Genomic DNA, 25,935 nt, shown 5'->3' with positions numbered 1-25,935 from the left:
GGGGATTGTTCGCAGATATTGGTTGGAAGATGACCTTCTCCACGCCAAAAGAGATAGGCTGTTTGTCCCCAGCAATGGGGGACTTAGGCAGGAATTACTTTGAGAAACACATGATCCGTGGTGGGCTGGTCACCCCGGTGTGAAGTGGATGTTGGCCCTTTTATCTCTTTCTTATTATTGGCCGAAGATGGAGGATGACATTGAAATTTATGTCAAGACATGTTTAGTCTGCCAACTAGACAAAACAGAATGCAAGAAAGAAGCTGGTTTGTTGCAGCCTCTTCCTCTTCCATGGGTTTTTGTTTGCATAGATTTCATATCGGGATTGCCTAAGGTGGACGGTATGCATTCTGTTTTTGTTATTGTTGATTGTTTTTCAAAGTATACGATTTTTATTGCAGCACCACATGCATGCCTAGTGGATGTGGTTGCAGAGTTGTTTTTCAAAAACGTGGTAAAGAACTTTGGGTTGACGGAGGACACTGTAAGTGATCGAGACATTCGGTTCACCGGATGGTTTTGGACAGTGTTGTTTGGGTTGATGGGGTCAGAATTGAAATTCTCCACATCAAATCATCCGCAGACAGATGGGCAAACAGAACGCATGAATGCTTTGCTGGAGGAATATTTAAGGCACTATGTCACAGCAAGTCAAAAGAATTGGGGTGGACTTCATTGGATAGTGCACAATTCTGCCACAACATGCACCGGTCCTCAGTAATCGGCCTTAGTCCGTTTGAGTTAGCCATTGGATATCAGCCTCTCACCCCTTATGAGGTGGCCAAACAAAAAACAGGGGGACGTCATCCCGCAGCATATCGGTTTGCACGTGCCAAGCAAAAGTTGCTAGAAGAGGCACAAGATAGTTTGTCTAAAGCCTCTCGTCACATGAAGAAGTATGCTGATAAGGGAAGAAGACCACTTGAATTCCAAGTTGGGGATAAAGTGTTGTTGAAACTTACCCCCCAAATTTGGAAGAAGATCAGTAGCAAGATTGTTCATCGTGGGCTCATTCCTAACTATGACGGTCCTTTTGAAGTTATGTGAAAGGTTGCTGTGGCTTATAGACTAAGATTACCTGTTAGGCTAAAAATTCACCCAACATTTCATGTGAGCTTCGTAAAGCCTTATCATGAAGATATGGCGAACGCTGAGAGGAAGCAAGCAAAGAGAGCTCCACCAAATGATTCAAAAACAGTTTGACAAGGAGGTCGAAAGGATGGTTGATCACAAAACAGAGGGCATGAGCAAAAAGAACAGGAGAACCCATTACTTAGTGAAATGGAACGGTTTGCCTGAAGCTGATGCTAGTTGGGAGAAAGATGTCACGTTGTGGCAATTTAAGAAACAAGTGGCTGAGTACTTAAAGACCCTACCAACGAGGACGTTGGCTTTTTCTGGTGGGGGTGGTTTGTTAGCACCTTCTACTTGAAGGCTGCATGGTTGGCATTGGCGACACCTTGTGCCTATGTCCAACAAAGGCCGTGGCATGATGGTGGCTTGCCAAGACAGCAAGGTGGGAATATGACAAGTGTTGTGTGGCAACAGCACTCAACCCTTGGCCAAAGTGTGGGTAGCATTGCACAGATGCAAGGCATTAATATGACCTGTATGTGGGCTGTAGCATACATAGGGAGTTGAATACAATCAGTGGCCAAGACAATCAATTTCGTGGCTGGCTTGATGGGGCAGACTACAAGGCAGTTATTAGCAGTTACGCATGTCTGTTGGAAGCAGTTACCTTTGTTGGCGCAAAGACAAGGCACGGCTGGAAATCAGGAAGTAAGGCTGGAAGTCAGGAGCAATTACTGGCAATTAGCTCCAGAATTATTCCTAAGTCCCTAGGTAGTTGGGGGTGTCACCTGCCATGCCACTTGGCATGCTTTCCTTGTGTTGCTGGTTGTATTTTGTAATTGATTGTAAGCCTATATAAGGCATGGCCATGGAACTTGAATTTAACTCATTGTGTGTGTGTTGGAAATTGGCTAAGACTAAGTTTTGGAACTTAGTGCCATCATAAGACTAAAATGTATACTCCAAAAATAGTGTTGTGACACCTAGTATGCTGTAGAGACAACCGATAGAGCCTAAAGGGCTGTCGTTAAGCCTTGAAAAGCTGGCAGGAAGTTTGATAGGCCTGGGAGAGGGTCAAATTGGGAGTTTTTAGGTATAGGTGTTGATGGGTGATGATGTGGTGGTGATAGGTGATGGTATAGGAGCAACTAGGCTCTGATACCAATTTTATTAAGAGAGAACAAAACTTAGGGAATAATTAGACTATCATCCGCCTTTATATTAATAATAGGTAGCTTACAATGGAAGCCTTGGAGGCACAAATACAAAAATAACAGAACAAGGAAATAACAACTAATGGAAGCTATTATTCTAACAGAGACCACCGACACTAAAGTTTTTGAACCCATAAAAGCCAAGGGACAGGTGGAAAATGACATGGGCAATTAGGCAACATCAAATATAGAGCCTAAGGTGACGAAGGTGTAGGATGCCAACTCTAAAAAGGATCAATATGACCTATTGAAATACATGAGAAGGCGTAATAACATCGTATTACTCAAGATCTTCAAGTGACATGTGGAGCCTACATGATGATGGGTTCAGTCAAATGACAACATGCATAGAGCCTACAACAAGAAAACTATAGAAAAAGTTTGGGAGATCAACACAGTCAACTAAATTTGTTATGATAACATTACATTTGAATTCAAACATCATTATCGTGAAATTTGAAATAAAAAATGAAGATAAGACCCTTGTCACGTAAGTGGCCCTCTATAAATGAGGACCATCATACAAGGAATGAGGGGAAGAGCAGAGAGAGAAAAAAACAAAAGCGAGAAGAAAAGGTAAGAGATGAAAGAAGCAATCGAAAAGAAGAAGAGCGTTCGAGAGAATTCAAAAGCTGTTGAGGCTAAGGAATTGCAAACAACATCAAACTTCATTACTCAACACTCAACAAACTAGCACGCAATACAATGGCAAACTATAGGTCAAGAGTTTCAAAACCCAACAATTGTACTTCGTGTATCCATGGGTTCTAAATTTTCAAAATCTCAATAAAATAATTCTTCTGTTTAAATTTTCCTTGGTTAAATTTTTTGTTCTTAATCAATTAGAGTTTCACTTGTTTAAAGTGTGTAATTAACGATTTGGAATCTAGATTGGAAACATGAGCCTGCTATCAAATAATCAATAGTGTTTAGTCCAAAAACTAAATAGTGGATGCTTGTAACATGAATTTCTAAATGTGTTTAAACATTTCATGTTTCGAAATTTGTGTCTACAGTGTGTGAATATGTATAGGAGTAAACATTTGAGTGAGTAAACTCATTGCTGGGATGGTAAGAGTCAACTCGCTAATTGAATTTACAAGTTTGTTCATAAAGACTTGTCACATGCATAATTTTTGGGAAAAATTGTTACCCGTGTTATTGATTGGACTAGATTGATTTAAAATTAAAAATTAAAATTGAACGAAATAAAACTAGAGGGACCAAAATGACATAGAAGACAAAATGTAGGGATTATTTTGTAATTTGCCCATTACAAAATAAAAACTAGGTTCCTGGGAGCTTCTATTTACACACACCCATTCCCCTCTTTACACATCTTTTTCAATAAATAATTGATTCGGAAGTAGATTTCCGAAAATAAGCAATTGGTTCGGAAGTAGCTTTCCGAAAATAAACAATTGGTTCGGAAGTAGACTTCCGAATTTTTATTATTTTTTCGACAATCAACTTCTGAATGGATTTATTTGATGTCTATAATAGTAATTTCACCTGAAAAAAAATTTATAATAAAAATAATTTTTATGAAGTGTGTGCAAAGAGGGGAAGGTGGATGTGTAAATAGAAGCTCCCTAGGTTCCTAGAATGCTCAAACTGCTCTATCCTAAGAAGCACAAACACTTATATGGACAAGGCATATCATATTTGACACCCATATTGAGCACGACACTCTGTAGACACTCCTTAAAGCATGTCCGACACTTGTTAAAGGTGTCTAATTTAAAATTTTAAATTCATAATATTGTACACTATATAGACACTTCTCGGACACTTAAACAACGCTTCTTGAACCCTTCGAATACGGCCTATGTGATGGCTTTCTTCATGGTAACAATGTTTGGCATTATTAGGAATGTCACTTATGCACTCTTAATATATTTCGAAACGTTTATAAGATAAATATATCATCTATTTTTCAATATTCTACAATTGCTTGTATTTTTTATAATGCAATTATTACGCAAATGATATCATTTATGAAACATGGACACGGACACGCGACATGACACGGACATGCAAAAACGCAAATTTTCAAAAAATGGAGGACACGACACGCTGGGGACACGTTCAATATATATAATTAATTTTATTTATTATATGTCATAAAATTATAAAAAAAATCATTAAAAGGTAATAAAATATACAAAATAACACTATTAAAATTATAAAAAATAAACATTTAATTGATTTAACATCATATATATCATTCACAAATAAAATTGGTTCCTATAATAAAATTAATGAACATACATTATTAAAATTATATACTCAAATAATAGAAAAGAAAAAATAAAATCAGAATATAAAAGAAAAAATAAAAGAAAAGAAAAAATAAAATCAGAATAAAAGAAAAAGATAAAAGAAAAGAAAAAATTAAATTAAAATTAGAATAAAAGAAAAAAAAAAGAAAAAAGAAAATCAGAATAAAAGAAGGGCGAGAGAGAGAAGATAGAGGCGAGAGAGATCGACTGAGGAAAGAAGACAGGCTGAGAGAGAGAGAGAGAGAGAGCGACTGAGGGAAATCGAACAAGAATGAAGATCGAAGAAAAAGAGGTGTACCTTAACGACGAAGGGCGAGAGACGACTGACGACCGACGACCGACGAGGAGCGACGATCGACGAGAAGAGAAGACAAACGACGAACGACGAAGTCAGGTCCTCTTTTTCTCACCCTTTCTCTGCTGTTTCTCTTCTATTCGAAGTAGATTAGGGCAAATTTTGATCTGTTTTTCCTTATTTACAAGTTGACCCCAAAAAAATTTAGTAAATTGTGAAATTACCCCCGTACGTGTCCGAACGTGTCTATAACGTGTCTTGAACGTGTCCGGATGTGAAAAAATTAAAAAAAAAGGAGACACTCTCTGCTGCGTGTCGGACACGTGTCCACCGCGTGTCCGACGTGTGTCCGTGTCTGACACGTGTCCGACACTGGTACGGAGCCCTTGGAGGGGTGTCCGTGCTTCATAGGATATCATAGTGTTTAAGTCGTAAAATATTTGATCTTTTGATTTTATGTAGTCTTTTGTTTTTTTCATTACGTTTTGAGTAAACTATTTATATATTTGACTAGTAACAAATTTATAAAAATATAAATTTTTAATGTGTTCCAGGCATACTGTGTCTTGTATTTTTTAAAACTTGATGTGTCAGTGTGTTAGTGTTGTGTTCGTGGCATGTCGTATGTCCTTGTATGTGGTACTTCAGCTCTATCTGTATGCCTTCACTATTTATTTTGCACTTTTTGCTTTAATGAAGTTCTGTATCAACTTCAGCAAGTCCATGACTTTTTTATGCACGTCTACTCTCTTCAAAATGTATCTTGTCTAGTTAAATTTCTGAGGATTGAGTCATTGTATGCCTGCGATTAATGTGAGAATGTTTGAGATTATTTTGCTCTTTTTATTTTACTTGAGCTCCATGTAGAGTATTTTTTTAAATTCGTTATCCTGCTTCTATCACATTTGTCGGCTTCATGGCAAATATGATATATTATTTTGTTTTCTTATGAATTTTGGGCTTTTGTATGGAGGATATTATTGTTCTGAAGCTACAAATATGTGATGGCAATCGTAACCGTAATATCGAGTAACTATTGGTCATCAAGGCCTAAGAAATAACTTGACTTGCCTATTCAAAATTAGCAGTAAACTAAAAAGAAAACAGAAATCTGCATAAAGAAAGTTGATTTTGTGTGATATGGAAAGGAACAGGTTTATATGCACCATTTTCGGTTGTATGCAAGAGGCTATCAAGCCCTTGGTGATGTTACCCCTAAGCAATCTGTGGAATCAGTTTCAATGGCGATGAGATTATCATGCTTTCTTCTTTAGGCTTAATGAGAGTGATTGGTTCCCTTTGATATTTCTAGGAAAGTCTTGTGAAGGAAAGAGTTATCCACAAATTGAGGGAATCTGTTTCCAAGTTGGTCGATCTGTTTTCAAGGAGCAAAGTTTGGTTTGAAAAATCAATTGTTCAACAAGTTAGATCAATTATAAAAGATACCTTAAGTATCTGTAATCCATCAAGTTATGTTGATGTTGTCAGCTTGTACCCTGTTAAGCATATATGTATTTTATGATTAGGTTAGTTTAGTCATTGTTAGCAACTAGGGTTAGCTTAGGGAGCTTCTATTTACACACACCCTTTCCACTCTTTGCACATCCTTCTCACTACACACACCTAAAAAATTAATCGCAAATTATTTTGCTCACTGCACATACCTTTTATTCCACATCTACCCTCTCACACACACACACACACCCCCACCCAGACCCCCAAACCCAGCTCTCTGAGCGGTGCAAAAACACACCCATTCCACTGTCAGCCCCGTCTCTCACACACGTACATCTCTCACAGTCTACCTTTCGTTCCCAAAAGCTGCATCCATCCATTGAAGACATCTTATTGAACCATTGAAGGAATTCTTCACATTTGGAGAACTTAGGTTAGTTTATTTATTTCAATTCTGATTCCTATTTCATTTGTAATGTAGGGTTTGTTTTTATCATTTTCGAAACGAACGAACGCATAGCCCACCGAAATGAGCAATTTGTTCCTCATTCGGAACTGGTTTTCCAAAAATAAACAATGTGTTCGGATGTAGAATTCCAAAAATTATCATTTATTTCAACAGTAGAATTCTGAAATTTTTTCATTCTTCTGGCATTCAACTTCTGAAATGAATTTGGTTTTTCAGTTTTCAACTTCTGAACAAATTAGATATTTTTGGTTTTCAACTTTCGAACGGTTTTTTTTTTTGCCCCCCTCTTTTGTATACTCATTAAATATATTAATTTTTGCAAATAATATGGATTCTGAATGTCAACAACGTGTCCCGCCTACTGCTTCAAATAGATGACGTTGTGAATTGGATGTTGACTTTGAACGGGGACGAGGGCGTAGGCGAGGACAAGGACAAGGTTGGGGTCGTGGTCGAGGTCATGATCCAGTTCCGGTAGAATATGATATCCATACTGCCAGTCAAAGTCAGAGCCGAAGCCAAAGACTAGTTGAAGGTGATGATATGCCTGACATTGCCGTGGAGGATGCCCCTTTACCCGATTCTCCTACTGTCTAGGAATAAGACCTTACTAATGCTTTTCCAGGTGGACCGACTGATCCATCAATACTGTGGAGTTTCAATATTCATGTTGCTGCAGCTGTTTGGCAGGGGGAAGTAAACATTTCTGAGTAGAAGTGAAATTCATTTGTATATGATTTTTTTTTTGTGTATTATATGGTAGTTTCTAATAAGATATTCATTTCTTTTATAGGAACGAGGGCCCCTAAAGTGTCATAGTCACTCTTCGAAGATCCTTGCATGGCCATGGTAGTCAGTAGACAATACCAGATTCAAAGCCATTATTGAGCGGTCTGGACTGTCACAGTTAGCTCGTTGCACTTATCGGTTTGTCAACAAGCTTCTAATCTCCAGTTTTGTTGAGAGATGGCAACCTGAGACGAACACATTTCATATGACAGTTGGTGAGATGACATTGACCTTGGATGATGTTTTCACTATTCTTAGCCTTCCCATTGTAGGCAGAGCAGTCAGCGTACCAGATGTGACGGATCTTCATGGAGTTACACTACTGGTTTCTGGCTTGGGGATTACTGAACGTGTAGCACATGACAAGGTTTCTACTGCTGGTGGGAATTCAGTCAGGCTTAAGTGGTTGCGAAGCTAGTTTGCTTGTGTCACCGATTCAGACCCAGAGGATGCTATACAGTGCGCTATTAGAGCTTATTTGTTGTTTCTATTAGGATGTACGCTCTTTAGTGACAAGAGTGGCAGCAGGGTTTCTGTTGTTTACCTTGGCTTATTGATGGATATGGGATCCATTCATACTTACGCCTGGGGTGCTGCTGCATTAGCATTTTTATACAGACAGTTGGGGTATGCTTGCCGGTCCGGTGTTTAAGTAGATGGGTAGTTTTATGACTCTTTTGGAGGTATGGATTTATGAGCACTTGGAGCATTCCGACCTCACTAGAACATGGGCTACAATGAAAACATGCCACATGTGTACCATTGGACATCTAGGAGAGAGGCGGGTTCCTCCATCGATCATTTGAAATCTTTTCGAGCAGAGCTTGATAGTTTGGTAGCGACTAATGTGAGTTTACTCGTCCTGAGATAATTTTATCACTTTCCATTTATGTTACCCTTTATTTACTTTAATTCAAAAACATTTTACGTTTACAGGTTATTTGGGATCCATACCACAGTTGCAGAGGCCGGCATCCATGTAACCTGGTTACGTTCTACCATGGATGCTTGAAGTGCTTAGACGTGGTCGAGCCCTATCATCCAGATAGAGTTCTGAGGTAGTTTGGCAGGGTTCAAACCATCCTTGATGCACTGTTGGCTCCCACCCGTGGTGCTCGAGGCAACATATCTGCACGATATACAATCATGTATAGATACTTGGATAGGATTTGGGAGGCTTGGGATAACCACATGTTATTTGAGCAGCAGAGGAGCACACCAATTCGTCAGTCTTGGGAATGCATACCGAGTTAGATGGATTGGTATAAGAATATCACGCATCTATATGTTGAGCGCACTGATGGACCACATGTGCATGAACATTAGGATTTCAACCAACATGCCGATGTAATACGTCATAACTTGGTCAAACGTCATAACTTGTCACCTGAGTTAATGGTCATACGTCATAACTTGGCCTGGTTGCAAAAAAACCGATGTAATACGTCATAACTTGGCCTGGTTGCGAAAAAACCGATGTAATACATCATAACTTGGCCTGGTTGCAAAAAAACCTGCACCAAATGTCACTTGAGTTAATGGTCTTACGTCATAACTTCCTTTACATGCATAAATTGATAAGTTTCTCTTATACCTGGACGAAATGATTTCCGTTGACAAACCCAATGGCAATCTCACGTCTATCAAGTTAAGGTACTGGCACTATTCTAAGAGGTAAAAAGGTGAGACATTGCTGTAATGACAAGTGGTATAACACAAGATTGTAGCACGATGCAACAAGATGCTCCATGTCTGGCATAGTCATCCAATGTGAGTAGCCAGGACTGTCTTCAAAGTTTGACAATATGCTTGTCAATTCTTCAAACCTTTCGTAGGACCTATAAAGTGTAATGTATTCCTCTGTGTGTGTGCAGCTCACCCAAAAGATCACACCTAAAAGGTGATCTTTGCTATAGCTGCTTCAATTGGTCATACAGAAGATGATTGGGCTCAGGTTAGGCGTGATCTTTTGGGTGAGCTGCACATACACAAAGACGAATACATTACACTCAATGGGTCCTACGAAAGGTTTGAAGAATTGACATGCATATTGTCATACTTTAAAGACAGTCCTGGCTACCCACATTGGATGACTATGCCAGACATGGGGCATCTTGTTGCATCGTGCTACAATCTTGTGTTATACCACTTGTCATTACAGCAATGTCTCACCTCTTTACCTTTTAGAACAGTGTCAGTACCTCAACTTGATAAACGTGAGATTGCCATTAGGTTTGTCAACGGAAATCATTTCGTCCAAGTATAAGAGAAACTTATCATTTTGTGCATGTACAGGAAGTTATAAGGTATTACTACTAATTTAATTGACATTTGGTGCAGGTTTTTTTGCAACTAGGCTATCCAGTTCCTCCTATAGCCACTAATTGGCGAAAATACCGTCACCCTTGCGCTGTCGACTGGGATGATGCATATGTGCGCCGCATTCAACATTTCAAGGGCATCATTGATGATACTGTAGTTATTTGAGAGACATTTGATGTTGCTGATGTCGAATGACACATGTATGCATTTGACAATGTTAGAACTATGAAAGAAAAATAGATGTGTTTTTTGATGTTGATGTGATCTGTGGCATGGATTGAATGTTATCGACCATTGTTACCACTACATTCTAATAAGAAAATATCATTTACAATGTCATCAACCATTGTTACCATTCCATTCTAATAACAAAATATCTTTTATAATGTCATTAAAAGATGTGTAAGCAATGTCAGCTTACAAAATCACCACAAAAAATTCATCAACTGACAAATAACATGTCACGAATCATCTGTATGCCTACGACGAGGCCTACGACTGTATGTCAATGTCGGAGATGAAAAGCGACCTCCAGTACAACTAGGTCTAGCAGAACTAGGTCAAGCTTCATCAATGTGCTGACCTTTAAGGACATGCGCCATAGCCTCGATAGCCTGGTAAAGTCGATGAGAATGTCGAATCCCATCCTCATAATCGGCCTGAATGATAAGATGTGCAATTCTCAGTGCATGTGCAATACGCTGCATTTGAAAAGAATATCATATTTTAGGAAACATATCCAAAAAGCAAAAGTAAGTTACAAATGCATAAAAGAGGATAGTATATTACATCGACATGTTGGCTGAAATCCTAATGTTCATGGACACGTGGTTCATCAGTGTACTTAACATATAGGTGCGTGATATTCTTATACCAATTCATGTAACTCGGTACGCATTCCCAAGGCTGACGAACTAGTGTGCTCCTCCGCTGCTCAGATAACACGTGGTTATCCCAAGCCTCCCAGATCCTATACATGACTGTATATCGTGCAGATATGTTGCCTCGACTAACACGAGTGGGAGCTAGCGGTGGCTCTGGGATGGTTTGAACCCTGCCAAACTGCCTCAGAACTCTATCTGGATGATAGGGTTCGACCACGTCTAAGCACTTCAAGCATCTATGGTAGAACGTAATCAGGTTACATGGATGCTGGTCTCTGCAACTGTGGTATGGATCCCAAATAACCTGTAAACGTAAAGTGTTAAAATTATCTCAGGACGAGTAAACTTATATCAGTCGCTACCAAACTGTCAAGCTCTGCTCGAAAAGATTTGAAATGATCAATGGAGGAACTCGCCTCTCTCCTAGATGTCCACTGGTACACGTGTGACATGTTTTCATTGTAGCCCATGTTTTGGTGAGGTCGGAATGCTCGGAAGTGCTCATAAATCCATGCCTCCAAAAGAGTCATATAACCACCCATTTGCTTAACACCGGACTGCCTAGCATACCTCAACTGCCTGTATAAAAATGTTAATGCAGCAGCACCCCAGGCGTAAGTATGAATGGATCACAAATCCATCAATAAGCTAAGGTAAACAACAGGAACCTTGCTGTCACTCTTGTCACTAAAGAGCGTACATCCCAACAGAAACAACAAATAAGCTCTAGTAGCGCACTGTATGGCCTCCTCTGGGTCTGAATCTGTGACACCAGCAAATTGACTTCGCAAACACTCAAGCCTGACTAAATTCCCACCAGTAGTAGAAACCTCGTCATGTGCTACACGATCAGTAATCCCCAAGCCAGAAACCAATAGTGTAGCTCCATGAAGATCCGTCACATCTGGTACGCTGATTGGTCTGCTACAATGGGAAGGCTAAGAATAGTGCCAACATCATCCAAGGTCAAGGTCATCTCACCAACTATCAAATGAAATGTGTTCGTCTCAGGTTGCCATCTCTTAACAAAATTGGAGATTAGAAGCTTGTTGACAAACCGATAAGTGCAACGAGCTAACTGTGACAACCTAGACTACTCATTAATGGCTTTGAATCTGGTGTTGTTGTCTACTGACCACCATGGCCATGCAAGGATCTTCGACGAGTGATTATGACATTTTAGGGGCCCTCGTTCCTATAAAAGAAATGAATATCTCATTAGAAACTGTCATATAACACAAAAAAAGGGCATATATTAATGAATTTCACTTCTACTCAGGAATGTTTACCTCCCCCTGTCAAACAGCTGCAGCGACATGACTATTGAAACTCCGCAGTATTGATGGATCAGTTAGTCCACCTGGAAAAGCATGAGTATGGACCTCTTCTTGGACAGTGGGAGAATCGGGCTTCGACTGGCACTGGGGATATCATATTCCACCGGAATTGGATCACAACCCCGACCTTGTCCTTGCCCACGCCTTTGTCCCCGCTCATGGTCAACATCCAATTCACGACGTCGTCTATTTGAAGCAGTAGGTGGGACACATTATTGACATTCAGGATCCATATTATCTGCAAAAATTAATATACTTAATGAGTATACAATTGTAAAAAGAATATACAAAAGAGGGGGGGGGGGGTTGAACAAAACAAAACAAAACCGTTCTGAAGTTGAAAACCGCAAATGTCCATTCTGTTCGGAAGTTGAAATTCGAAAAAACACATTCATTTCAGATGTTGAATGTTGTCCGAATTAAATATATTCGGAAGTTGAATGTTGAAATAAAGAAAAAATTTCGGACTTCTACTAGTGAAATAAATGATAGTTTTCGGAATTCTACATCCAAACAACTTGCTTATTTTCGGAAAACAAGTTCCGCATGACGAACAAATTGCTCATTTCGGTGGGCTATGCGTTCATTCATTTCGAAAATGGTAAAAACAAACCCTACATTACAAATGAAATAGGAATGAGGATTAAAATAAGTAAACTAACCTAAGTTGAAGAATTCCTTCAATGGTTCAATGATATTCTTCAATGATGTCTTTAAAAAGCTTTTAGGGATGAAAGGTGTGAGAGATGGACTTGTGTGAGAGACGTGTGTGAGAGATACAACTTCAATGGGTGTGTATTTGCACCGTTTGGAGAGCTGGGAGATGCAGCTTCAGTGGGTGTGCGTGTTTGCACCGTTCAGAGAGCTGGGTTTGGGGTCTGGGTGTGTGTGTGTGTATGAGGGTAGATGTGGAATAAAAGGTGTGTGCAGTGAGTAAAATAAATTGGGATAAATTTTTTAGGTGTGTGTAGTGAGAAGGATGTGCAAAGAATGGAAATGGTGTGTGTAAATAGAAGCTCCCATTAGCTTAGTTTGCTTATATATATTACTCTTGTAATCCTTCGTTAATTAATTCAATAATACAATACTCTGTATCTAACATAGTTTTCACAACTGTAGATCTAGATTCCTTCAGTCCCAATTTAGCTGAAGCGCCTATTCCAAGCGCTTCAATCTGTTAGTCTCATGTTCCTCTATTTGCTTGTTTGATTTGTATTGTTTCTATGAAAGTAAAGGTTTTCCAAATCTATTTGCTATCCAAAGTTGTCCAAAAATTGCTACCATGTTGCATTTATTTGTGGAATTGATGCATTAACGATTAGTGGGCTTTGGGGAGGTAGATACATTTTAGTTAGTCTTTTTTATTTTCATTTATGTTTTTTGATGTTGTGTTTGGTTGGGAGATTTGGGGAGGGATTTGGAAAGGGAAAGGGAAAGAGAAAATGTGTGTGAAACTAGGTGAAATATAGGTATATTTTATTCATATTTTACTTACATTTTCAATTTCCCTTTCCAAATTCCTCCTCAAATCCCCCAACCAACATAGCATGAATATATTTTTTTGAATGACAAGCATCAATTTCCTTTGGATTTTAAATCTTGGAAGAGATTGTATTATTATTTTTTTGTTGGTATCTAATTATTTCTGTGTTCTTCTTCAAAATGCCATTGAAAGTTTATTTTTAGACTTGATATATTTACTTCATTGCTAATCAACAAGAAGACGTCTCTGCATAAAGTTGATGAATTGGTTTTTAAAATGTAGGAGTTCAAGGAATCGGAAATGTGCATGCTGTGCAGTTGATCATGAAATATGGTATGTTGAGATGTCATTTCTGCTATTCTCTTGCAAACTTGTGTGCATGTTGTAAAATCAATTTGATGGTTCTTTCCATTTTGTCTACAAAGAAATATGAAGCTCATAATTCCTCATCATCACCCTTTCAGACAATGTGCCTTAATTACTGTGCGATAGAAGCTCTAGCTATCTCTCTATTACAAGAAGGACTAATTATTTTTGTCGCATTAACATTGAGAAAAATTAAAACATGTTCCATTAATTGGGTAAAGTAGTTGAAAATAGTAATTTTTTATTCTTATTTTCTTAAATGAAATAAGGGGGCAAATCCATCAATGTCAAGAATTGATTGGTTTCTTATCTCAGTGGACTGTAGGATTGGGAAGACAACTTTTCCAGATGTGAGCCAGCCAGTTTAGGGTCATGTGTCTATTTTGCTGGATAGTGATGGTTTTAGTGAAGGACCAAGTCCATTTCACTTTGAGTTTATGTGGCTGAGAGAAGAGGGTTTATGACTACGGTGAATGCTTACTGGTAGGGGTCTACGGTGCATAACACTCCAAGTTACTGCCTTGCAAGGAAGTTAAAGCTTCTAAAGGAGTATTGAAGAAATTAAATAAGGTGTTCAACAAGGGTGAAAACTAAGATAACTAGGCTTCTTTAAAATATTAAAGAGTTGAATGAGGAGGGTATCTCCTAAGAAGAGAAAGTGTAGAGGAGGTTTATGACTTTTGAGGAAGTGAGTTCGTGGTAGAGAGTATATATCACTTTGGCTAAAGCTGGCAGATAGATATTCCATTTTTTCACAGAATAGCTAATGTGCAAAGAAATCAAATTATATTGGCAAGTTTAAAGTTGCTGGTCTGGAGTTGACTGGGGAAGAAACAATATCCAAGGGCATTGTGGAATTCTATAAGAATCTATATTCAAAGTTGGGGATTAGAAGGCCGTTTATAGATTGTTTGTAGTTAAGTGTTCTTTCGGAGGAGAGAATTTGGCTGGAAATAGAGTTGTAAAACGAACCAAGTTAGTCAAGCTTGACTTGATTAAACTTTGTTTGAGATCGGCTGGAAAAGTAAACAAGCCAAGCTTAACGCTAAGAAGTATGGACATGGACACACTGACCGAACAAATTGCAAAACATATAACACATGACACGAGAGGAGGACAGCACACACAAAATATATAGTTTTATATATTTATTATATATATATGAATATATCATTCAAAGCTAATAAAATACAAGATAACACTATGTTCTATAAATATATATATACATTTATCATTGTATCCTATGTTATTTTGTTCAAATGTATAATTATTTTCATGTTTATCTAAGTGATGGACAATTGTGTCCAAACTGTATTTGGGTAAAAAAATAACAGTACTTCTGTAAACTAGTGATTGGCATATATTGGGAAGTGTCGCTATCGGACATGTGTCTGACATGGATGTCCCACCTTTTATGTGTCCAGGCTTCTTAGGTTGAACAAACTTTGAAGCTCGGTAAGTCTTCAAGCTAAACTTTAATTACATACTACTCGGTTCATTTATAGGCCTAGTTGGAAAGAATTTTCTTAGAGGAGGTCATGGAGGCTTTCAGTAGCCTAAAGTGCAGTCCTAGTGCATAAGTCTCCTACCATTGCGGGGTTTAGGGAGGGTCAGATGTATGCAACCTCCCTAGTGTGCAAAGAGGTTGCTTGTATGATTTGAACTTATGATGACTTAAGTTCAAAAAAAAAAAAAAAAAACAAAAAAAAAAAAAACGTAGGATGTGTTAGAATTTCCCATCTTTACCTTCACCTACTCCACTACACACTCCACTTCACCTACCTCCACTTCACCACACACTCCACTTCACCTAACCCAACCTAACCCACTATCACCTCCACTACACCTACTACCACATTTTCTTCTATATATAGATTGTATAGGAATTGTAATTTATCAATCTTGTAACACATCAACATCAATCAATCAATAATACATATATTTTCTTACATGGTATCAGAGCAGAGTTAAGAACCTGATCATTCTGCTTCACCGGCGGGCGGCAGCCTCGCCTTGGCCGTCCGCCGGACCTCTACACATACCCCTTCCATCCGCTGCCATGTCCCATGACTCCAGAGTCTCAACCCAAACATGAATCATCGAATTTTTCAGAATAAAGATCCGCCACTTTCATCTCGTCGGAATGGGAGCTTCTGTTTGGGAGATCTCCAGTGACAGATTTCCAGTGGCGTCACATTGTCCGACAAGACTCTGTAAACTGTCCCGACATAGATTCCGGTTAGTTTCTACAAGGGTCCGACAAGACTCTGTAAACTGTCCCGACATTGATTCCGGTTAGTTTCTACAAGGGTCCGACAAGACTCTGTAAACTGTCCCGACATTGATTCTGGTTAGCTCCTTCATGGGTCCGACAAGACTTTGTAAACTGTCCCGACATTGATTCCGGTTAGTTTCTACAAGGGTCCAGCAAGACTCCGTAAACTGTCACAACATTGTCTTCTACAACGGTCCGACATGACCCCATAAACTGTCTTCTACCACGGTCCGACATGACCCCATAAACTGTCTTCTACAAACGGTCCGACATGACCCCATAAACTATTTTTCTACAACGGTCCGACATGACCCCATAAACTGTTTTTCTACAACGGTCCGACATGACCCCATAAACTGTCTTCTACAACGGTCCGACATGACCCCATAAACTGTCTTCTACAGCGGTCTGACACCGCCATCCAGTGTCCTCTACACCATTATGACACCACCATACCGTGTCCTCTACAACGTTATGACACCCCCATACAGTGTCCTCTACAACGTTATGACACCCCCATACAGTGTCCTCTACAACGTTATGACACCACCATTCAGTGTCTTCACCAACGGTCTGACACGACCATACAGTGTCTCCTATCCTTTTTTATTTTTATGTATTTTCTTGTTTTGTTACTCTCTCCAAACTCAAGTTGGTTAGTTTCTCTCCTCCTTGAGTTTGCGGGGGGCTGTTAGAATTTCCCATCTTTACCTTCACCTACTCCACTACACACTCCACTTCACCTACCTCCACTTCACCACACACTCCACTTCACCTAACCCAACCTAACCCACTATCACCTCCACTACACCTACTACCACATTTTCTTCTATATATAGATTGTATAGGAATTGTAATTTATCAATCTTGTAACACATCAACATCAATCAATCAATAATACATATATTTTCTTACAGGATGACTAGGTTGCAATGGAGCAACCTTTCCTGTTGTGTGGTTTAAAAAGCCTCAATGCGGATAAAGCTCTATGGCCAGATGGGTTCACACTTTCTTCTAATGGTACGAGAGCATGACTTAGTGTGAAGTGGTAAAAGTGATGCATTTCTTCTTTGAGATTGAAGAGTTTAAGGAGTTTGAATGTTTCCTTTATTGTTCTAGTTCCAAAGAGAAGTTGTGAAGTTGATACTAGTGATAACATGCCAATTAGCTTGATTGGTAGTGTATAAAATCATTTCTAAGTTCTAGCTTTGAGGTCGAGGAAGGTGATAGGGTTGAACATATCAAAATCTCAAAATGCTTTTGTAGGAAGGCCAATTTTGGATGCAATATTGGTAGCTAATGAGTCTATGGATATCTAACTATAGAATGTTTAAGGGACTATTTCGCAGTTGGATAGTGAAAAGGTCAACTTGCTCCATGCTAAGAAGCACGGGCACCTTTAAGGAGGTAACGTGTAATGTTCACACGACACGACATTTGTTGGACACTTCCCAACACTTGGATACACATAAAACATATTACAAGTTTGAATAAAATAACTTAGAATTCAATGATAAAACAAAAACAATATAAATTTATACATATTCTTCGCCGTCGGACTTCAAAAATTATTATCCTTAACTTAAATATTCATATATATGACATTGCATGTGTCTCCCATGTGTCATGTCTTTAAAGTTGTTGGTGTGTCCGTGTCGTGTCACGTGTCTGTGGTTGTGCATTTTAGGCTCCATATGAAATTCCAAATTTGCCATTTTTCTTTATTCCATGCTGGCCATCACTAATCTTTTTCACATTTTAAAATATTTAGTTTTTCCATTTGATGTTGTTGCTCTATACTAGACTTTATACTGTTGCAACACAAATGAGAAAGAGAAATTGTGCGGTCCCCCATCTCTCTGTGAAATTAAGTTTCCCTTATTTAACATTCACCATTAGACAATATTCTTTGCTATCATGTCAGCCATGTCCATAAGCTCTTGTTAATTGCCAAACTATTGTTAGGTTTGTCTACAGTCATGCCCCTGTCAATACCCTTGATTAACAGGGACCAACGTTGGGAATTTTTCTTTTATAAAAATTGTTGCTGCATCAAGAGATGAAAATTATGGGTTTCCTATGCTTTCTTGGAGTTCAATTTTGTATCTTATTGCCTTTTGCAGGCAGTACACTATTTGCTATAGATTTACAACTGTTGCTTGCAGTAACCTTCAAACGAAGTGATTAACAAGTGACCTAGAATGCCTTGATGGTTTAGTAAATCTGTCTCCGGGTCAACCTTTGTATTTGGGGAACAACAATGTCTTTCTATCGGATGCTTCTTTTGTTTTGAGTTGAGTATTGATACTGAATACAAATATGGGAGTGTTATAAAACTGATTGGAAATCTGAAGGGTTATCATGATAAGAATCTCCTTTTGGTTAAGTGTGCTTGCATTGAAACTGCCTGGGTGTTCCACTGTTTTTCTTTCTCTAGAAAGAAACAACAAACTTTGTTAATTATATTGCAATTTCATAATTAAGTCGTGAAGTTGAAATGATTGACAAGGTGATGAGTTACATTATATTGTCAATAACTTGCTCTAGTTAATAGCCTGTGCTATATGAGTATGAGCCTGGATTGGTATTGATCTGTGTAATGTGAGTCAATTAGACTGACTATAAATTTTGTGATACACTTGAGGAGTTTAATTGACTTATTGAGCATAATAGTCAATCAGTTGTTTATAGTTTTATTTCATATTTATCAACTAGTAGTCTCATTTATTTTTCTTTTGTCTTTTATATTTTTCGACCACTTGAGAATGTAATACTAAATTTTCTAACTCTGTACTCCACTTCTATATGTATAGGTTCATTGGAGAATTTGTTGCAACAAATTGATCGAGTTGAGGAGGAACGTATTAGACAGGTTGGTAATTGTTTAGATTGAAGGTCACACACTTTCCATTCCTTTCCATAAGACCCATTTGAAATGGAGCTCAATTAATCAGATCGATCCAGTTGAGTCCTTGCAATGGGATTCAAGTTTGTCTTTTTGATTGGACTGTTACAGCTTGAATATATAGGTTGGATGAGCTGGATCTGAATACCACCAGTGGTTCTTAAGGAACCTTTGAATTTTTGATGAGATCAGCTGTCTTTATAAGAGGGTTGGATTATAGTGCTGATCCTACATTTATTTGGATTTGGATCTACATGATGTGGATCTGTGTCCAGTCAGGTCTTTTTCAAGTGCTACTCCAACCCCAATTTCTCAATGCTGCATGAGGTGCTTGTACTCCAGGTCAAAGTTGTCTGTGTTATATAAGCAAAACATGGATACAAAACTAGCTCTGTTTGGTCCTTAAAAGCGAGAGTACTGTGAAGAACAGAAAAGAAAATGGTGCAATAAGATATTTTGGATTGCTGAGGCCTATTATTGAATTATAATACTATTTATTTTTGTTTTTGGTTGGTAAAATGTAAAGGCCTTTTTATTTTATTTGATAAAATAAAAAGAAGACTTGATTTTTCACTTGTAGGCCTTGATATCAAATGCTGATCAGGCTATCCTTAGCAAGAACTTGGTAATCCTCTCTGCCTTTGCTATCGTTTGTTCTTATGACTTTATTTTCTATGGAAAATTACAATTATGAGTCCTCAGACATTATCTCATTTGTTATTCATATATAAAGTGAAACATAAAAACATCTTTACATATATGGAGAGTGCATGCAAGAATCTCTGTAGCTGCCTGTTTATAGAATATAGATCTTATCGACAATGACTATACCCTGACTATCATTATGAGAATATTTCTGTGTATTTATCAGGGTTTCCTTAGAACTTCTGTTCTTTTCCTTGATTTTACTTTTCTGTGTGTGTGTGTGTGTGTGTGTGTGTGTGTGTGCGCGCGCGTGCATGTGTGTGTGAGTGATGTGGTGGATGCATTAGTGATCTAGGCTATCTTGGGACCTTTAATCACACAATCTGATGATGGGTGAATGCTGTATGTGGTGGACCACACTTTATTCGACATTGGTGTTGGCTTGCTTTAAATAGTCCATCTCCCTATTGGTTTTGTCAAAGGAGAAATAGTGCTTATGGAGAATTTGACACACAATTGGATTCATGCATTTGCAGTTGAACTAACAGTATTGCTTTATAGATTTTTCTTTGTAATATTGTCTTTAAAATCATATTCTCACCCTTGCTAGTAGTTAAATCCAACAAATCACACTGCGTTAGGGATTTTTCCTTCACATTGGTCTCCCAAAAGGATTGGTGAATTTTTCATAATTCCTTTACCTTACTCAAAGTCAAAAGAATTTATTATTGGTCTTTTTATTTTGGTCCAAAGGTTACCCGCTAAGACACCTGGCACCTTCAGTGGCCAAGTGTCGCGACCCCATTCTGCCCCAAATAGGATAGCATTGTGTCCGGCTTGACTACCGAAAGCCTAGCAAGACTAGACTAATAACATTGGAGCTTATGCGGAATCATTTGTCTATTAATTACCAAGAGTCCACTCAGAGCATGTGCATAAGTCGTATGTAAACAAAACAAGCATGCTTCTCATATTATTATCTTGACATTTACAAGTCCAAACAACAAAAGGAAATGTACAGAATTCACAACATAACCTTAACAAAAACCAAAACATATATACAAGGCTATCGTCTCTAAGTTGCGGCTCCGAAGAGTACAAAACAAAAGGAAAATGCTTCTAGTTTGACTTCTCATCCTGACCGTGCTTTTCATCATCACCTACATACAAATATGTGAGAGGGGTAAGCCATTGCTCAGTGAATAGTAATATGATAAAGTGGTAAATGAATGAACACTAATGATTTTTAATAAAACCAAGCACAAGATTATGTTTCAAACATAATATAATTTCATCAAGATAGAACAAAGCTTAACTTGCAAGCATATACATAGCGATGAACATTCCAAGCGTTTCTAGAACATCAAGAGTCCACAACAGGTGCAAGAGGAGCTCAGTTAGCTAGAGGTTATTGGCATGATTTCCCAATAAGAAAACAAGATCCAAGATGTCATCTTAATACATGATACAAGAATGTAAGATGTTTATTCATAACAAAACAGTAGCTTAACTTTCACAAACATAGTATAGGTTTGCATTTTGAATCATAGTTTTAACAAACATAACTTTACTACACTACTATTCACAAATGGCTCCGTGAACGAAGGTATATTCTCCTTCAACGCTTAACCTACACAAAACCAAAACAAAACATTGAAGCACCTAGCTTACATGCACAAATATAACAAATCGTATGCCTAACTTGGCTTAATGTTTTCCTAAACTTCTCTCAAGTGTTTAGTGTTATTCTAGGTCTAATTCAAGTCTCAAACAAGTGTTAAATGTATACAAGGAGTGTCCTATGTGAAAGAGGCTTACAAAACCAACAAGTGCTCAAAACAGGGGGTTTGAGCACGTGCAGGGCTTAGGCCACACATGCGGGGGAGGAAGGGGCACATGCGGGCAGCACATGCCTTTATTTCAGAACTGCAAATGTTTTCTGGGGACCTGGCCGCACATGCGGGGCTCTCAGCCGCATGTGCGGGACTGGGCAAAACAGCCTGCACAAAATTTTCCCGTTGTTCTAGGCTTACTCCCGTCAAGTTCTAAGCTAGGGTTCATGCAAACTCAATCTAAATCATGCAAATTTAATGCCAACCATGAAAATATGATCATTTTCCAAATCATAAACATCAAAACTTAGTTTGGTTTCAAGATTAAAGGTTCAAATTACAAAATTTGTCAAGAACTTCATGAATTTAATCCTTATCTAAAACCTTTCTTTTCTTTCCTCCAAAATATGAATTTAAGTTACAAAACTCTTGAAAATCAAAGGAACATGTGAAGATAGAGGCTCAAATGCATCCAGAACATCAAAAACTAAATCAAAGTGCTGAAATTCTAAGCCACCTACCTAGTTCTTTAACCTAACTCAACCTTTCTCATTCTTTCCCTCATTTCTTCCTTGTTAATTCAAATTGACCCTAACTTTTTCTCAATCTTAGATGCTAGGAGGGTTTACTACAAGAAAAAGAATGAAAAATCTTACCTTAGAGCACTTTCTAGAATGGATTTGAGCTAAGTTTTGCTTAGGGTTTCCTTTTCTCTCTTTTTCTCCTTTCTTCTTGTTTCTTCTAGCTTTTGTTTCTCCTGCAGAATTTTTGTCAATCTTAGATGCTAGGAGGGTTTACTACAAGAGAAGGAATGAAAATCGTACCTTAGAACACTTTCTAGAATGGAGTTGAGCTAAGTTTTGCTTAGGGTTTCCTTTTCTTTCTGCTTTCTCTCTTTTTCTCCTTTCTTCTTGTTTCTTCTAGCTTTTGTTTCTCCTGCAGAATTTTTCTCTCTTTGGTTTTATTGAAGTGAAGATGGGACAAAAACTAATTTGAGACAAAAAGGAGAGGTGTATGTATCACCTTTGTTCATGCTTCAATTAATTGTCTAATCTTGCTTACTTAGCTTGGTTAACCAAGGTTTGCACTAATTAATCTAGGTTTAACTTAATCATGCTTAACTTAATTAATCCTAATTAAGACTCACTAATCATATTTAATTACCGCTAATTCTGATTAGTAAAATAACATTTAGCATGAAGTGGACGATCACATTAGTCTAAGATCTTTAACCTCCTCAATTAGTGTATAGGAGTATCCTAGCATTGTCAAATTCTAGCAAATGACATCAGTAAAAAAGGCCCTGTGGCCGTCCTCATTGGATAAATGTGGAAATTATGCTTGCTTAGTTTTATTATATTCTGTATGAGTCAGTGTTGCAGATCTCTTGTTTTTTTCAAACTGGTTGGTAATTGACATTTCATTTCTATCTAGTAATAACATGCTTGGACACCCTTTTCCATGGTCTCTTATGCTTATAATTGTTTCACCTTATTGCAGGCACTGCTACGTTCAGATCTTCCATTTTACATGGTTCCATTTTCAACCAATGATCTGAGATTTAAGAAACCAGAGGTTTGTACATAGCGTATTCAGAAGACCTCTTTTCCCCTAATAATGATGAAAACAACCCACATGAAGTTTTATATAGTATATTCAATCTGTCTGTCAAGCATTATTTATCACTATTGCAACTACAGCCTTGCTGGCTATTTAATTTAGCTAGAGCCATGCCATGGAACCCAAATCGGGGTCTATTTAGGTCCTTGCTTAGAATCATTGTCCTTTGTGTCGTTAACCTTGGGCACACATGTGCTGGACTTTGGAGCTAGTTATCTGCATGCCATAAGATATAGGATGTGTGAAGGTTTCATCATCTTCACACATGAAATATATTGGTGTTATGAAGAAAGTACACTTTTAGAAAGGGATGAAATGAATTCCCTTTTGGGTTTATGGGTTTGTTAATTCACAAGTATGGTTATGGGTAACAAGGAGGGGGAAGTCATCTGCAGGTTTTCTGCTCCACCCAGTACATTGAACTCTATTATTAAAATCTTACGATTCACAATTCGATTCATGATTCATGTGTAGATCAATGTGAATCTATTAGTGAATCTATTTTGGGATAAAATTGATGGTCAATCACACATTTCTTTCATGTTTAGATTTAGGTTATATGATTCATGGGATTCTTGAACTATTCGATCTGATAGATTCTGACCTCTCTTTACCCTTTTTTTTGGTGTGTGTGTGTGTGTGTGTGGTGAAAATGCCATAATAAAATTTCTAAGTGTTTAGTACGAAAATAACCAATACCTAGGTATAATTTTTTGTTATTTTAGTGATCATAGGGTCTAATAGGATCAAATCAGATCCAACAGGTTCTTAACTTTTGTTTCTCAGTTTTTTCGTACAAAATATTAGTATGCATCTTGTAAGAATGTTTAAGGTTAAAGTAACTTACACCAAGAATTAAATATGATTTAACATGACTTGACAATGCCACAACAGTTTTTTTTATTTTTTTTATTATTATTTTTTTAATAATAAGCATACACGTTTTAATTTTTTTTGGTTTTAAAATACAATGTTTCCACTTACTCTTTCTTCTAATTATACTCTATTTAGGTTTTTTTGGGTCCATTTTTTTGAATGTCAAGAGATTATATTATGATTTTAAATAACTTTATGGTTGGCAGGATTTGGTTCCACATCTCTTGCTATGAAGTATGTCTTTCCAATTAGACAGTGTGATCATGTCCTTATATATCAACTATTGTATAACATGTCCCACATCAAAACCTTTGCTTGTATTGCTTGTATGCATGCGTAACTGCATCTGCCATTGAGCTTTCTTTTATAGTTTGCGTGTCTTTAATCTCTTTTTGTGCTTTCTTTTATTTGTTGGATTTATGTCTTTTAAGGAGGATTGTGATTGTTGAGCTCATAAGCAACATAATATATTTCATTGAATAAACAGTTGATCATTGCTATGGAAGAAGATCGTCTTCTTAATAGGAAATGTATCCAGGAGGTTATTTCACCTACTTCTTGTTTTTGTTATGAAAAAGATTGCAACATTCTAAAGTGAACAGCGACCACTATCAGTTATTTACTTGTCTCCGAACTATGACTTTTTCTTTTTTACTTTTTGCTTGGTGGCTGAACTATTACTTGATCTCTAAGCATGTCGGATTCAAGCAATAATAACATATCTTGATATCATTAGTTTGAGGATTAACGTGGCCCTGCAGGAATGTTGTTTGCTGAACCATCATGACTAATTTGTCCAAACGCCGTTAACTATGTAACTTGCATCACTTATTTCTTCCACTATCTCTTGTATGTGGGCTTATGTAGACATGAATTTTTGTTTGTATTTATAATCAAGACATCTTGTATATATTGTGAAACATGCCCCTTAACATTTGCAGTTAACCTAATGCGACCCAAAGTAATCCTTGCATTTGGTGTATGAGTAGAATATTCTTCTTAAGCTCATTTATGAAATGCTTGTTGTCTGTAGTAGAGAACTGAAGATGGTATTCTAAGCTTTGATTTGATTTGATTTGTTTGTGTGGATACAGGACAATGGGGATAAATTCACAAGCCTCTTGACGGCAATCAGTGCTTATGCAGAAGGATTTTCAGCTGATTCAATCATCAGAAGAGTTTTTTATTTGTGGAAGAAGCTTGAGAAAGATGAGATGAGATGAGATGATTCATATGACAATCAAGTGCACTAACTGTTTATAGTTTACTTTTGACTCACCCCTCTTCTTTATATATGTAGGAAATGATGGTTAGACCTTACTTAATTCAATGAGTGTAGGTGCAAAGCTGGCAATTCCATCCTAGTAGTTTTCTATTGGTCCATTTTTTTCAAGGGCTCAGGTTTGTTTTAATGTTCTCAAAAGACAGTTTTTGGCATTGTTTGTGTTATCATTTTATAATGAAACTATAGTAATGGGGGCATGATCCATTTACAACTTGTGCAAGTCTTCTTAATTTTACACCCCCTAGGTAGATTCATTTTTCACAAATTTGTCTGGTTGATTACATTTTCCTTGTATACTAAAAAATGCTATATGCTAATGGAATTGTCACGAGCTTTTTTTTTACCTGAACAGAGTAATTGACCGGCCAATAATTTTTAGGCTACTTAGGTCGAACTAAAACAAATTGATACTACAGTAATATTTGGAGTATAATTTGTTTATGTAGCGAAAACATTCAATTCTTTTAACTTGGTTATTCCATAAATATTCATTCAGCGCAAATGTGCAAATAAATAAATTGGAACAC

At 37.6% G+C, this 25,935-nt stretch overlaps 1 protein-coding gene and 1 long non-coding RNA gene across 16 annotated transcripts in view; both read left to right on the top strand.

The window, feature by feature from the left end:
• LOC114301175 (5'-3' exonuclease family protein) overlaps window positions 1–25,619 on the top strand; it is a 92,416-nt gene extending 66,797 nt beyond the window's left edge. For 5 of the 15 annotated variants that reach the window (XM_082878182.1, XM_082878179.1, XM_082878175.1 and 2 more), the window contains 5 exons: window positions 13,887–13,937; window positions 19,059–19,117; window positions 19,731–19,775; window positions 23,128–23,202; window positions 25,218–25,619. In XM_082878182.1, the coding sequence (XP_082734308.1) occupies window positions 13,887–13,937; window positions 19,059–19,117; window positions 19,731–19,775; window positions 23,128–23,202; window positions 25,218–25,346 (359 nt within the window). In that variant the 3' untranslated portion in view covers window positions 25,347–25,619. Of the gene's footprint in view, window positions 1–13,886; window positions 13,938–19,058; window positions 19,118–19,261; window positions 19,776–23,127; window positions 23,203–25,217 lie in introns of those variants that run through there. The other 10 variants (XR_014335473.1, XR_014335472.1, XM_082878180.1 and 7 more) reach the window with 7 other exon arrangements.
• Window positions 3,052–4,512, top strand: LOC145795154 (uncharacterized). The gene is made up of 2 exons (XR_014335475.1): window positions 3,052–3,579; window positions 3,885–4,512. It is a non-coding gene; the product is annotated as an uncharacterized LOC145795154 (long non-coding RNA).
• Window positions 25,620–25,935: the final 316 nt, after the last annotated feature.

The sequence above is a fragment of the Camellia sinensis genome, chromosome 7 (genome assembly GCF_055761805.1).
Source record: "Camellia sinensis isolate YWXY chromosome 7, ASM5576180v1, whole genome shotgun sequence".
Lineage (NCBI taxonomy): Eukaryota > Viridiplantae > Streptophyta > Magnoliopsida > Ericales > Theaceae > Camellia > Camellia sinensis.
This window is presented reverse-complemented; position numbering and strand designations above follow the sequence as displayed.